General features: G+C 40.1%; 1 protein-coding gene across 2 annotated transcripts in view; it reads left to right on the forward strand.

The window, feature by feature from the left end:
* Positions 1 to 1,028: 1,028 nt before the first annotated feature.
* esyt2a (extended synaptotagmin-like protein 2a) overlaps positions 1,029 to 16,346 on the forward strand; it is a 68,836-nt gene continuing 53,518 nt past the window's right edge. For both annotated transcript variants that reach the window (XM_049598236.1, XM_049598237.1), the window contains exons 1-2: positions 1,029 to 1,181; positions 2,291 to 2,678. In XM_049598236.1, coding sequence (XP_049454193.1) covers positions 2,298 to 2,678 — 381 coding nt within the window. In that variant the 5' untranslated portion in view covers positions 1,029 to 1,181; positions 2,291 to 2,297. The remainder of the gene's footprint in view (positions 1,182 to 2,290; positions 2,679 to 16,346) is intronic.

Below are 16,346 nucleotides of genomic sequence, written 5' to 3' on the forward strand. Positions count from 1 at the left end.
GAATAAAACAACTTGCCTGAGTGTATTACATCTGAAGTCAACGTACAGTCACAATTAGATGTGAATTCTCGCCAGGCGGCACAATGAACACAATGTGGATGATGAGGAATGATGGAGTGGCACGATTTTGTATCGTCCTCCTTGAAAAATCTGAACTTCAGTAACCGATTTGCGCCACGATAGTCAATCAGCATTGAGATCTTCCAGGGATATGCAACGCTGACGATATACCGGATGATATTCATTCATTGATTCAGTGATTTCACGTTGGAGTGAGGCGACTTATTCGTGCATATGAAGCAAGTCAACACAAAGTATTCCAGTGTTCAAACTCCCACAAGTAACACAACGCGAAAAACATGACATTACTGTTAAAAATCACTTTTCCACACCTGACCTTTAAACAAAAAAGCTTGATTTAATGGCTTTTGACCTGACCACAGTGGACCAGGTCTATATAAAACATATTGCATTTGGTCTTGCCAAACCTGGACAGGAGGGCCATTAAAACTCTAAAGCAGTGATGCTCAACTTGCAGCCCATGGGCCAAATGTGGCCTGCAATAGTGTGCTGGGTGGACTTCTATTATTTTGTAATTTACAATTAAAATAAATTGATTCACACTAAGATTATTTTTTTGTACTTAAAATGTAAATAAGGTGCCAGAGTGCATTAAAAAAACCATCTAAATAGAGCCTGAACCCTGACAGAGCTCCGGGCTTAGCCTCAAATGTCCTAAACTCCTAGAAACGCCCCTGGGTGCACCTGACCTGTGCAGGGCTGCTGCAACTAGATTTGCCTCTTGGCAAAGATGACAGCAAACAGCATTTTCCAATACTGGCCCCCGGGCAAAGCAAGTTGAGTTCCTGCTCTAAATATTGCTCAAAACATATTTTCAGATTGTTGAGCATTGAAGGTGCCTTTTTTTTACCCGCCACCAGATGGCGCCGGGGGTTGCTGCTGTGTTAGTGTTTTGAAACTCCCTCCCTCCCTGACCTCTTTCCCGCGATGACAGTTTCCTGCAGGCAGGCTGAGAGGGACTGGCCGCCCTCACAGCAAGATGTACTGACGGGGAAGACAGGGTTATCTGAGTTAAGCTGGTCGGCATGCTGTGAACCGGGCTGGTGGAGTGAATTTTAGCTTCTTTTTCAGGGAAGAGCGAATGTCGCAGGCGGATACTGGTGAGTGTGTTGCGTTGTCAGCGGTGAGCAAAGAGGAAGAAGTAGTTTTTTCGCTGGTGTTTGGTGTACGCAATGCTGGTGGTGAAGTCGTAGCCCCAATACGTGTCACTTTGTGGAGAGAACGTCACGACTGACTCCGTTCAAAAAAGCTGGCAATTAAGATTTGCTGTGCCTAACGGTAAAACTCTACGCATCGTAACCAATCACTTAATGACAATTTGGATTTAATAGTCGATACTTCCCTATTCGGCATACATACACCCAAACCAAACAACACGTATTACAGTAGAAACCTCTACTCCTGTAACCACTTCACGCTTGACGTTGCCATCCGCGGTGTTGTGTTTTGGTGACAGTAGACTGCACTGGCAACCAGTTGAAGCACTTTTAAAAGTTAAAATTCTGCAATAAATGGTGTGTAGGTGTGTTGAATGTGCGCCGAATTGAAGAGTACTTTGTAAAGTTTCTAATTATATCGGAAATTCCAACCTTTTAAGTTCGGGCTGTTGCCAGTTTCATAAGGAGTCAAGGTAACCAAAAGATGACATTTTTGCAAAGGAGTTTTGTATGACGTCCTCTCCATACAGGGTAGACACCTGAATAACAATTCAGCCTGTATGAATATGCAGTACAGGCCTGTGAAAACATTTGGTATTAGTAAATAGATAAAACAATGAAGTCATTTTTGGTCTAATGCTGACCAAATGTTTTTGTCATTTACATGTTATTAACTTTTTATTGACTACTTGTTGAAGGGGAATTGCTTTAACATGGAGATTTGGGATGGGCCTTTTACTGCACAGTTATCTGTAGTATCCTTTATTTGATAAACCAACATTTTAAGTAAACAATTAACAAATCAAATTATTAATGTTAATGTTAGCACTAACCAAATAACTTTGTAAGGCACAGAATCTCATTGCTACATTTATGACACTGAGTAGTTAGCTTGTTGATTCTCTATCATGATTTATGTGTATTCCAGAGAGTAAACAACAGCATGTCCGTGGTATAATTGTTTGACCTTTGACCTGTTGAGATACAAATTGAAGTCTCTGTGTGTGACAAGATACCAACATTTGCCTTAAATGTCAAAATTGTCTTTCCAGTGGGGAAATGAGTAACAGGATGGAGGGTTCGGCGGGACCAGGTGTCAGGGCGAATGGACCCATCGCAGCGCCCAGCAGCCCGGTGAGCTCCCCCACAGGCCCACCTCTGTCCCCAGAAGAGCTGGAGGAAGAGCCACAGTCAACTCTGACAGATGTCACCGAAATGTGGATTAAGTTCGGCAAGACTTTTGCCATTATCTTCCCGATCTATGTCTTGGGGTACTTTGAGTTCAGCTTTAGTTGGGTTCTGATTGGACTCGCCATGTTGTTCTATTGGAGGAAAAACCATGGCAATAAAGACTACAGGATAAACCGTGCCTTAGCATTCCTGGATCATGAGGACAAAGTAGTGAAGCAAAGTGTGCCCACTTCAGAGCTGCCACCATGGGTAAGTCCTCCAGCAGTATTACATTCCTGGTGTTATCACCGTCTTGTCATTATTGCTTTGTATTTTGACTCTAATTCAAGCTTCACCCCTCCCTTGAGTGTTCTTCCAGCCAGCATCAAGTATAGGATGTCAACATTGACTGTTTGCCTGCCAAGCTGGCTGATAGGGACAACTTAATTCCCTGCCACAGCCAAAATGTAGTTTGTCATCCCACTGATTTTTTTTTTCTCAGTTTCTTTGCTCAAAATAATTTTAGCACAGAGAAACCATAGATAGCAATATCCAACTTTAAGACAAAAATGCCACAGACAGGACAGACTATTGAGCATGTTCTTACTTCCAATCACATCAAGCACTCAGACCAGTACCCTGTCATTTCCTTGTTTGGGTTAGTGGTTAACCTTTTTAAACCCTAGCGTGTGAGGTGGTGAAACTGCATTAGATGCTTAAGCTACAGTTTTTCATGTCACAAGACTTGTCGGTTACAGACGTGCAGCATTTGAAAACTATGGCTAACACTTAAGTGTTCCCAAAACAGGATGCAGTCATTTTATTGGTGGAAAAATGTATTTTGGGGCAGAGCCGCTGCCCGCAAATAGAGAAAACTAACGTTTTTTGGCAGTTAGATATTTAAAAATGGACAGGTGCGTGAGACTGTAAGTTACCTGTATTTTACTTAAATCTTGTGCATTAACAATCTGCACCAGTCTTTGGAGGACATTTGTCAGATTGTCAGGTGGTGTTTTACCAACAACGATCAATATGGTGACAATCAGGGCAACCAGGGACAAAGAGATGCCTCATTTATGACACTTGATACTCTGACACTTTCATTTTTTTCTGCAGGACAAAACAAACTTGTTAATGAGAGTCTCATAAATAGCCTTTGGAAAGGTCACACATTCTGCACACAAGCTGCCCATCAGCTCCAGGATCTAATCTGTGCTAGACTCTTTTTGATCATTTCAATCCTGTTAAGCACCCGAAGGTGTTAGAGTCCTCAATGAATAATTTACACATGGCCTCCGAGCCCAGAGGGCTCCTGAGGCAGGCACTGTTAGAGCAGGAGAGCCATCAAACCTGCTCTAATTTTTACTTTCTGTATTCATCTTCTTGGTGTGGTTGCCTGTCAGTGTGCAGTCAGTTTTCCCTGTGCCACAATAAGAAACCATTGTGAAGAAGGAGTAGGCTGACTGGCCTGGCCACACGCCTTCAACATAGCTGCAGTGCTCTGTCTGTCTACTCATTCTCCGGCCTCAACCAGCTCATCCTGTCAAAATGACTAGTTCCCAATATGCAATGAATGGAGATTACTCAGAGGACGTACATGTGAGCAAACCAGTATCATTTGCTTTCCTGAGATAAGTTTGCCAATTATTTCATTCAGCCGGTGTTGGCAGAGATCCACAAGAGCACAATGGTTTCCCCGGAAGCTCTTTTACAGCAGTGCATGGAAAACCAACAACATTGAAACCGCTGATAGTTAAAGTGGAAAACATTAATCATATTGTTACAATGCAGTGTTCTGCTGGGAAACCTTGGGTCCTTGCATTTATGTAGATGCCATCTTGACCCGCTCCACCCACCCAAACACCATTGCAGACCAAGTACACCCCCTCATGGCAACGGCAGTGACCTCCCAAGCAGGACTCTGCACCATGCCACACAGCAAAAAGTGACCAAGAATGGCCTGAGGAATGTGACAAAGAGGTCAAGGCGTTGACCTGACCTCCAAATTTCCCAGATCCCAATCTGATCGGGGGGGCAGGGGGCAAGGTCATTTGGGAGTGCTGTTGGCATGAGGGGGTATACTTTGTCTGCAACAGTGTTTGTTAAAGGTGGTGGGTATCAAGATGGTACCCACATAAATGTCAGTGGTTCCAATTATGATTTTCAACTATATATGTAATATATGGAGGGATACTATTGATTTAAGGAGGCATTTCTACACAAATCTCAGAATTTGTGATAAAGGGCTATACAGTGGTGGAAAAAATTTTTCGGACACCCCATGCATTTGTGAAATATTGCATTAAGAATCACTCTTAGGTCTTCAAGTGCAATTACTTTTAGTACAGTCACAGCCAAAATACTAAATAAATCCTAAAAAAGCCATTAAAAACTTAAAATTGATTGGTTCCATAAAAATACATAAGAAATTTTGAGTATTGGGTCATTTTGGTACCAGTGATGAAGGTCGTTCTTTTTATTAAAAGACACAATTTTTGTTGCCAAGCTTCGTGTCTACATAAAGCCAGCACATTTGAAAGTTCTTCAGACAAAAAAAATGGCTAAAACAAGGAACCTAACGCAGGAAACACGCCTGAAGATAAAGATTCTCAGCCAGGAAGGGTACAGCTGCCGCCAGATAGCCAGGAAGTGCAGATGCAGTCCTTCAGCAGTTGGATACACTCTGCAGAAATACAGACGAACCAACAGCTTGGAAGACAAACCAAGATCTGGGCGTCCAAGGGTTTCTTCAGCAAGAAATGACCGCATCCTGATCCGCATGTGCAGGCAAAACCGCGAATGACATCACAGGAGCTTCAGCAGCAGTGGTCAAACCAAACTGGTGTCCAGTGTTCCACCCGCGCTGTACGTGGCCGACTTTTAGATCATGGCTTAAGGTCCTACAAGGCTATCAAGAAGCCCCTGATCAATGAGAGACAGAGGTTAGCCCGGCGTTGTTGGGCCCAGGCACACAAGAACTGGACAGCCAGGAATTGGAAGAAGATTTTGTGGTCAGACGAGTCCAGTTTCCAGCTTTATCTTCCTCCTACTAATGTGAGGGTACGCAGAAGGCCAGGCGAAGCATTATCTCCAGCATGTACAGTACCTACTGTCAAGCATGGTGGAGGCAGTATCATGGTTTGGGGATGCATGAGTGCTGCTGGTGTTGGTCATCTCACTGTCTGTGATGGCACATTGAACTCTACCAAGTATCGTACCATTCTCGAAACCCACATGCTCCCTTCTGTGCGTGCACTGTTCCGTCAAGGTAAAAACTGGATGTTTCAACAAGATAATGCCCCTTGCCACACATCCAAGGCCAGTAGAACTTGGCTGCAGGAGCACAGTATCCAGGTCTTAGAGTGGCCAGCTCAATCCCCGGACATGAGCCCCATTGAAAATCTGTGGTGGATTATCAAAAGGTCTGTTTCAAAGCATAAATCAAAGAATTTAGAAGAATTAAAAGCAGTAATTCAAGAAGAATGGGACAAGATTACCCCTCAACAGTGTGAAAGGCTCGTGGGGAACATGGCAGCCAGGATTAGAGCTCTACTACGTGCCAGTGGCAGGACTACTAAATATTAATTTGATGATGTGATGATTTATTTATTTTTTGTTCAGTTTTGAACACATTCTCTGTTATTTGTTGACTTTGATCCCGACAATGTTGAGAACTGACATATTGAAACTGTCAAGAATTTAGTTTTGTTAGTTTTTCTTGTAAACAATAAACAAAAAATGCAGCCACACCTTTTGAAACACAAAAAAGATTTTTCCACAAATATTTCGTGATAATATTTGAGATTGTGTAAAATTTTAAGGGTGTCCGAAAACTTTTTTCCACCACTGTATATGTAAAATTTGCTTAACTTCACAAGTCTCTAGTTTCTTTTCCAGTGAAGGCTAGATGCAGCATTCGTATATATAGCATTGTAGAAACTTAACACTGTACTGCAATTTGCCCTGAGAGAATCAGTGGTCTAATGGAGGCAGAATAATTTATAGCTATCACAGCTACAACTGCTGACTCCTGATCTGTGGCTTCGTATGTAATTGGGTCTTAACTCTATGCGTCTGAACTAGGGCTGGGCGGTATGACCTAAAATTCATATCACGGTATAAATCGAATCCCTTCACGGTAACGGTATATATCACGGTATAAATTTAAGTGTAAAAGTTATAATAGAAGTGTTTCTGAATGGGTTTTATAGTCCCTTAGCAAAGCTAAATTGATTAAAAAAAAAAAAAAACAACAACAGCAAAAGCAAAGATATAATGTATTTTTTAGAGCATTTATTGTGCAGAATGCAGATCTCAAAACTCAAAATTAAAACCCAGTACTCTATGGTGCAAAATGTCCCCTGGGATGGAGTATGGAGTTTTTTGTGGAGCCCCTAGCGTCACATAGGTTTACATTACCAAAGGTGTATGACAAACTCTCTTGCCGTAACCCAACTCCCGTGTGCGCACGGCGAGAGAGGAGAGGGAGAGACGCTGTGCTGCTGCCAGAGGAGACACTGAATGAGTTCCCTCTGAGCGGTAAGTCGCTAAAAGAGTCTGAGAAGTCCAGGGCTGTTCATAAGACATTAACTCACTCACTCACAAGTTCTCCAGCAACACATGTTGCACGTGTTACGCTAAATTTCGGACGTGAACCAACTCCTCTTGCTCCGCTGTCTCTGTGCTCGCAGCCATTTTCACACTGAGGCAGGTGCGATGACGTCATCGACGATAGGACGGTAGAGTGCAAATCTCTACCGTGGGCCAAATTTATATCATTTCTACCATCTACCACATATACCGTGCAGCCCTAGTCTGAACATTCAAGGTCTTTGATGTAATTGACCCTTTGCTAAATCCCGTCCCTCAATGCAGACTGGCCAATCACAGCGCAGCATCGGCCAGCTCCGACAAGGCTCCCACAACTACATCGCTGTGCTTCATAGACTCTTATGCAATTGTTTCAGATTTTCTTCATTTTCAGGCTGGTTTTGTGGATTTCGAGCTAAATGTAACGTGTATTAATGATACTTGTTACCTGAGGAGGTTGGGAGGAGATCTATGTTTCTTCCCTGTTCCAAAACCAAAATCAAACCCTGAAAAGTGTAGCTTTAGCTTGGTGGCTAGCTACTGAAGGTATAGCCTACTACTACTACTGCTGCTGTGTTTGTAACAGTGGATAAAGACCCACCCTGCTCTACAGGAACCAGTGAAGGGAAACAGGGAAACGTTGCCAATATAAAACCAGCTCTGTGTCATCACAGTGTATGCAGATGAGCATTGTTTGGCTTCCCCTTGGCCACCCCACCACCAGCGGTGGTCCGGTGGCTGACGGCATGGTGGAAGTGAAACACCTTTCATATACACACAATGCAATGACACACAGCTGATTGAATATCGGCAAAGTTTTCCTTTATTTTCATTGTTTTCTGTCTCGATCGCCTAGCAATGTGGTGGTTCACTTTAACACTATAATTTGTAAATTAAGCTTTAGCTTCAAACTATATTTATCTTTTGAACCTGTTTTTGCAGCTCAGTGACTTTGACATCTTGGATGTATCCTTCAAACATTTATTGCAGACCCCTATGTCCGCCTCTCTCTGAAATCACATTTTTGTTTGTCCAAAAATGTGATAATATTTCTTCAGGGAATGTAGTTATTACAGGGTAGGCTTCATGCTTGCTCCGACAGCTTGATGGACCATTACAAACGGGTGGGGTGTAGCAAAGGGGTCAATTATAAAGCATTTCAACACCTGAAAGCTACACTGAGTTCATTACTCAACTTTTCCCAGGCTTGTGAAATTTACACTGAGACTCAGTGCCTCTGTAATATAGAGGTTTCCATCCCGCAATAACATTTTCTATTATCGCTGATGATGCCAGAAAACTGTGAGAAGTTGAGTGGATGGCAGGATGCCAGCCAGACCCAAACACAGTCCCCTCCCATCAGAGAGCATCCCATCAACACATCCATTATCACACAGACCTTGAGAAACACAGTGCTCAGCAATAGCCCCAGACCCAGACCCAATGCACAAAGCCTAGCTGTAAGCAGAGACACAGTGGTGTAGAGCAGCTGTCATGTTTGTTGTGCTGTGGGTCAGAAAGCTTATCTTTCATCTTTATGTTGACCAAGTCGGTCAGATGTTTGAACCCACAACAGCATTGCTAATGACATTTGGATGTGTAAACCAAACAATGCTGATTGACAGCTCATTGTTTGCCTGATTAAAGGGAAACTAAGACACAAGAAAAAGGATGTCAAAAGAATAACATGTCCCTCTGACAAACAAACAGTAGTGAACTCTGACCCCTGGAAGACACTCAGACGCTGTCAGTCTGTCCTGCATAGGGGACACTATCTCTCTCACCTCTGTCACACTCACCTCAAAACTCAATGATTAGAAGCTCATAGCCAGCCCCTGAGTCATCATGAGATTATCATCATTAGGAGCCTGATTGTATCAATGTTACTAGCTGGTACAAAGGTGAAAATAGTTGTTTCCAAAAAATCATTTTAAAATGCCCTTTGCAGCTTCCCAGTGTGCTAGGTGAAGTCTTCAAATGACTTGGAGTCCAATACCCAATCCCAGTGGTCACATTTAAAAGCCAATCGTCTATCAGAACCTTTCTGTGGATTGGTTAATCATCTAAACAGCTATTCAACCTTTTCAGAAAAAGAAATGAAAATCTCTTTAAATGACTGTTAATGACCTGTGAAAGTGGCTATCAAGGCTTTTGTAATCTGCCCAAAGAAAAGAGCCGTTAACTGTAATGCATTCAAATTTACTGTAGGAGTTTGTATTATTAAGTCCCATATAAAATCCCACAAAATAGTCAAAAATGCCATTCATAATTTTGTAGAGCCCAAGGTGGTGCCTTCTGAATCTTATTCTACAACCAACATTCCAAAACACAAAGATAGTTCATTTATTAAAACTGAGACAAAGGCATCTTTTGTTTGGTACATATTTGGTATTATTATTATTATTATTATTATTATTCAGCTGTCTGTCAGTTGACTAATCAATTAATTGACTATTGTTTCAGCACTGAAATTTAGCAGTAATTTGTTTGTGTTCTTTATGTAGTTTTCTTCTGGATGAGTCATTTCTATTTTCCTGTTGCATTTTTTGGTGCAAATGTCACACTTTGCTTCATCAGGCACTGATGTTTATCAGTTTCCAATGAAATGAGTTTCCAGGACTGTAGTGTTAAATTTGTGTATCATATTGTTCGGGTATAGTTATGGTGATATTCATGTATGTTGAAAATGTATTAAGAAAAATTAAACAAATAGAATCCCAAATATGTAAACTTTATTTAGGAAACCAAAGGCTGTATATGTATCTTTATATATTTAGCCCATGTATAAAACACTATGTCACATCTTGAGTTAGGTATCATCTGCCTATCAGTTCAATCAAATGTGATATGTGGTAATCCATAAAATGTTTAAAAAGCTCCCACATAAATTTAATAGTTCAACATTTTGAGCAATATGCTTATCATTTGTCCTTCTGAGAAAAGTTTTCCATATTTTATTTCACTCACTGGGACTATAAACAAAATGGTCTTATTTGAAATATAGATATAGTGGAGAGATATGGAAAAATTGGCAGCCACTGGTGAAAATATTTCTTCATCACAATGCCTCCCCCTGGACAGTAAAGCATCATCAGGTCATCATCAACACGACTGAATACAGCATCTACTGTCAGGGCAGACATTATAGTGTACGATAACAGGAATGTCTGTAGTATTATCTTACATATTTGTGAATTAAGGTACACATTATGAGCTTAAAATATATGGTTATTGTCTGTTTGTGGTCCCTGAGACCTACAGGCTGTGCTGGCGACACCACCACCTTTGCCAAGCAACAATGGCGCACCAAGCTTTAGCAAACTGGGAAAGACAGGTGTCAGATCTGTGTGGAGCTTCACAATGTAGCATTATCGAGGCAACAGTTGCACGGTGGACAGGATGACACATACTGTATAAAAAACCGTCACACTCAGTCTTATGTACGATCAACAAAATGAAGCACATCTGCAACATATTTGCAAGCAGTAAACCAACTATGATCATCGCTGAAATATGGATTTTGGTAGAGTGCCTGTCGTCTTGGCTCGCACTCTCAGCAAATATGCCTAGAATGAGGCTTGATAAGCAGTGTGGGCAGCAGCTCATAGTTAACAGGCCAAGAATGCCTGAGGTAATGGTACAAATTTATCTTGGTGAAGACAAGCTGATGCTGCATGACTCCCTCACTGCTGTCAGACACAAACAGATGCATATATAGAGGCTTTTTCTGTTGTTGTCTCACTGACACTTACGAGTATTAAAAGATGTATTGCAGAGTTTGATGAGGAACTGTCTCATTTATGCAATAACCATGACAACTTTTAAAGATGTGTGTATGTACCACCATGGAAGCGTTGGAGACACAAGTGTAAAAATTATACTTAATTAATTAGCCAAGTAAACAAATATTTTGGCCAGTAAATTTTTAATGTTGATGTTATGGATAATACAATAATACAACAGATATTCTCGAGGTAATCCAGTAGTTTTATTTACAGTTTAACTAGTGCTGAATGCTAAAATATTTACTTTGTAAATATTATTTGAATATTTAGGCAAGAACTAACATTTTTTTTATTATTGATTATGCTGGAAATGAATGGGTTAGTAATTTATCCTATAAGATATAGTATATATTAAAAAGTAAGTCACTGTGTATGTGTAAATTTGTAGAACTATTGTAATAAGTTCATTCTTGATCGACGAAACAGTTGTCTGACAAAGAAAAGTCCACTTACTGGCATTTCCAGAGCTTTCAGTGAGAGCTGTGGTCCAATTATCAATTAGCTGATCGAAAAGAAAATATTAGACAACTGTTTTTTATTGACTGAATAGTTGTTTCAATTAATATTTTAAGCAAAAATGAAAAAAGGATGGTTCCAGTCTCGTAAACATTTGCTGCTTTTCTTACTCGGACATTATGGTCTTACAAATTAAGACATTTGATGATGTCATCTTGGTTTTTTGGGGGGTTTTATAGGCCAATAATTAATTGATTAATGGAGAAAAGTAGTTGCCCTACTTCCAACCACATCTCACAGTCTTCCTCAACAAATAATAATAGTAATCATTTGCTCAAAAACAGCTTGTAAGTGGGCCTTGAATTAAATTTTGTTAAACTATATAAACATAAAGTAATATTAGCTGAAGGCTGCTAGATACTGGGGAGTCAAGTATAAAAACAGACAAAGAGACTTTAGAACCTGAAATATCTGGAAAATTAAATTAAAGTAAAAGGCTTTTACATTTCCTATTTTTCATTCTAATGACACCACTTTCTGCCATTTACGTTATCAAACACCACAAAACTTTGGTCTTTTGCAACATAACCATCTGAACTACATAATCTGTAACTCAGTGTGTCCATCCATGATCACTCAATTGCCCTGTAATCCTTTGATCCATATGAGCTGGGAAATCATAAAGTTTGTGACGAATAGAGCAAAGATAAGCGGAGCGAGACTCCCATGTGCAACCTTTAAAGCTCTTAATGTGATTAGCAATGCATGACATAAGATATGGGGCTGCAGCATGTAGGCCACAGGTTTATACAGTAGAACCACATTCCTGTGGAAGCAGACACAACACAAGAGCTGATATTTGAGCATCAGCCAGACTTTTGTATAGTATGCTGATAGCGAGTGTTTTGACTGGATGTCATTTAAATAGGAATCAAGCCTTCCTACTTCTGTTGCAGTAGCATAAAGTACCTGTGTGCATCATTTCTAGGCATTTGCTTTGAAATTTGCTTTGGGTTTTACAGGACTTTTCCTTGCTTCAGACAGGGCTTGTCTTTTTTTTTTTCTTATTCTCTTAGATATTGCAGTTATGTGGTGTGGGTTTTAAACCACATGGCCATGAGGACTCACTGACTCTTGCTTGATATGTTCAGTATCTTAATGCCAACTGCGGGGTGTTGTCTTGAGAGTGTTTGGCAGTTGAGTTTAGAGCAGTTTAATTGACTTTGGATTAATTCTGATTGGTTTATCACATTTAACTGAGTGAGGGGAAGTGACAGTGGAGAAAAGGTGAAACCAAAACAGACAAATGAAAGGCAGTACTGTAATGCAAATTCATGCCCTCCCCCATGCAGGTTTGCCTTGAGTAATGTACGGCTGCACCAGTCATACTAACATTCACACTATTAAATCAGTCTATTAACTTATTGTTTGATATACCGATACTAAAGACCCAAATATCCATCATAAGGGCCCTGACACATCAAGCTGACGGCTGGCCATCGGTCACTGTCAAGCTGTCGGTGAGCGTCTGTTGACCTAGTTTTGCAGTATGTCCTGCACCGTTGGCACTAGTTGGCCTTTGCCGACTGTTTATCGGGCAATTCAGCATGTTGAATGGGCATTTGACCGGGTGGAACGACATCACTCTGATTGGTTCATCTTAGTGCACGAGAAGAGAGATGGAAGTGAGGAAAGAAAACAAACGGCCAAAGTCAAGAGGGAGTGGTTGGCCACTTTAGCAGAAAGAGTTCGTAATGGTTTGTGCCATTATTTGCTAACCCATGGTAAATGTCATTTGTTCTTTCAACATAGCGTTGTGTTCTGTATGTGCTAGATAGCTAACTAGCATCTTGAATCCGTCACGTCTGTCTTTTAGTTTCCCTTTTTTAATAGCGAATACAGACTACTACTGACTGCTGGTATGGAGAGTTATTTCCTCTCACGCAGGTGCAGAACATACCTACTTCTTGGTCTTTGCGGCCTGTTCAAGCATAATTTTTTGGCAGAGGCAAAGGCAACGTGAGGTGACACAACAGTCAGCCTTTGTCAGCACTAGTTCTTTGACATCAGTGTGATCTGGCCCTTACCAGAGTGTAAGTGATATCTTGAAGTCGTTTGGTATGTCTGACAACCAGTCTAAAAATTTAAAGGTGCTCATGGTATGTTTAGTATTTGTATTTGATAATTGACTTAAACAGTTAAGTCTAATATTTTATCAAGATAGTTAGTTGATTAATTGGACAAGAACAGCGCTTGTTATCTACATTTTATTTTTAAAGATGCACGATAATATCAGCACATCATTGGAACTGGCCAACATACTGATAATATAAGTACATCATCGGTATCGGCCAATGTGCTTTTTCTTATTTTGCACAACAAATGGATATTACATACATTGAAAAACATTCTGTTTCAAGTCTCCATCTGCTGATGGGCCATCACAACAATAGTATGCATGCATAATATGATGTTATTCCACTCCAGAAGAGACTTCATGATCACTAAAATTAGGTAGGGAGAAAAGTGGATATATCGACATAGGTATCAGTTATCGGCCAAATAAGTTGTTACATATTAGCATATTGGATATCAGCAAAAAATCCAATATCGTGCATCCCTATTTATTTTATTAGCTTTTTACAAGCTTTCAAAAAACTAATAAGTTCTATTCTCTGATGAAGCCTGTGAGACGTGACTGAAAGCTCAGAAAAAATAGTAACTGGACTTTTCAGTTTAGAATTTGTCACAAATATCTTTGCTATAATGAGGTCTGCACATCTTTTAAATATTTCACTAAACGACAGAACAGAGTAGAATCAAATCTGGATTACTTTATGTTGTTTGTATGCAGGACTGGAAGTGTTCAGATAAATTATAGCAGTGTTTGAGTCAGAGGGCTGTACTGTGTACGTCATACATGTGGGCGTGTGTAACTATGAATATGAAACTTGGCTAAAACTCAGCTAAACCTTGTCGACGGACAGTTAAAAGTTAAAACAAACTGGTTTGAAACAGTCGGAAAAGGCTTTTTAAATTCAGAAATGGAACGTTACTACGAACCGCAGTGTAACTGTTTCTCTCTGCGCCTCATTTTGTTTCACTCCACCTTGTCTTCCTTTCCTCTCTCTGTGTACTCGTGTGACATGGCATGGGTGGGGCTTACCCAGCTCTTTTGATGTGCCAAAAGGCAGGGCTCTGCTCCACAGCAGAGAATGGAAACAATGTGGTGGAACAGAAAAGTCTTGTGTTGCTCTGTCCTGCTTTTACCTCCAGAGTGTTTTTGATGCTTTCTTCTAAAACTCTCCTCTCCTGCACACTGGATTTAAAAAAACGACAGTTACTATTAGGGTTAAAGTGCTAACTTTGGCTTTATTGAAGGGTGTTTAAATCCACATTTGTTGAACTGAGTACAAATTGTTGCCCTTATACTACATATACACCCAAAGGATAAAAGGCATACAATTACTACAATTTTGACATAATATATATGCAAACACCACCAAACATACTCATTGTTTTAGTGAAAATTCAGTGTGCTGGAGTAGATCCAAAACCTTTTTCACAACAGTAAATTCCAACTTAATGATCTTGGAGCTTGAACAACTCTCCTTTCCCTCTTCACTCCTTTTTATTGGACTTCTTTTCATAAAGACGTGCCATTTACTGGAGAATTTTGAAGTCATATTAAACTTTACAAAAACTAATCAGTTGTCTTCCACTCTTGGAGCTTTATGTCCTCCTGGTAAACCTTTCTTTATGGTTTAGAAAGAGACATTTTGGTCAGGTATGTCACAGTAAGTTGTGCTGTTAGTAGGGGTGTAACGGTACACAAAAATCTCGGTTCGGTACGTACCTCGGTACACAAGTCACGGTTCGTTTTTTTTTTTTTTCGGTACAGTAATGAAAAAAATAGACAACTATTAAATATCTTATCTTATTGGTAACCTTATTAAAACATACCACCACAGCAGTTAACTCTTTTTACACAATTTTTGAATGAAACAAATATATATAAAATCCTGCTTTTTCACATTGTTTGAATGAAAATAGAAATATAAAAGTGAAAAATAAAATCCTGCTGTTTTTTTAACACATTTTTTGAATGAAAAATATAAATATACATTTCTGCTTAAACAGTTTTACTCAATTAGAATAAAAAGTATAGTGCAGCTGGTCAGCTTTAAAGCCTGCTCAGATTCAGTTTTACTAGGAACTTACTTAGCTTTCCCACTTTGTTAAAGTGCAGTAAACAAAACATGCTTATATCTAAAGTGCAGCTTAAACAATTTTACTCAACTCCAGTGGCATTGATTATTTCTTTAGCGCAATGGTCAGGGAAACGCTTTTTCTTTTTAAACGACGACGATACCATAGTTTGCACCAGATTGCTTTTTCTAGTCGTGCCGGTTAACGTTAAAACTCAGGTGGTGTCGCTTTAGATGTGTTAGCATGTTAGACGTGTTTCCAAGTACATACCCGACCACTGTTCTGCAGTGTCGGCACACTGCTTTTGTCTTGTCCACTTGTTTATTTCCATCTTCGTATTTTACCCTGAAACCAAAGTGTTCCCGAGCGGAGGACTTAAGGTTTGCTGGTGGGTCTTCAGGTTCGTCAGGCTCACTTGCCATGTTGTCAAAATGCGAGAATGTGCTGTACAAAGTGAAAGCGGAGATTTACGGGACTCGGTCCATCACTCAATTATGTCCGTCGGGGAACTAGATATTTTAAATGGTTCGGCTCGCAAAAACGGAATTAAAACAAAACTAAATAAAATAAAATAATATCCTGCGCCCAATAATTCGATACAGGGTCGTGCCGAACCGGAAGTCCCGTACCGAACGGTTTGACACAAATACATGTACCGTTACGGCCCTAGCTGTTAGTCCTACTTAAAATTCATGTTGACACAGTTTAGTGCTGCTTGTGAAATGTAAAATATGAAATAAGAAGCTAGTTTTCATACTCTTAAAATTAATTGATTACTCTAAACTTATAACTGACCTTAAGGATCTTGATTTAGAGAGTGTCAAAATTTGGCTCCAGATACTCACTATTAAGCAGTTAAACTGAGAGTCAGGGCCGGCACTCTGTTTGGCTCTGGCTG

This window comes from Epinephelus fuscoguttatus, linkage group LG15 (genome assembly GCF_011397635.1).
Source record: "Epinephelus fuscoguttatus linkage group LG15, E.fuscoguttatus.final_Chr_v1".
NCBI lineage: Eukaryota > Metazoa > Chordata > Actinopteri > Perciformes > Serranidae > Epinephelus > Epinephelus fuscoguttatus.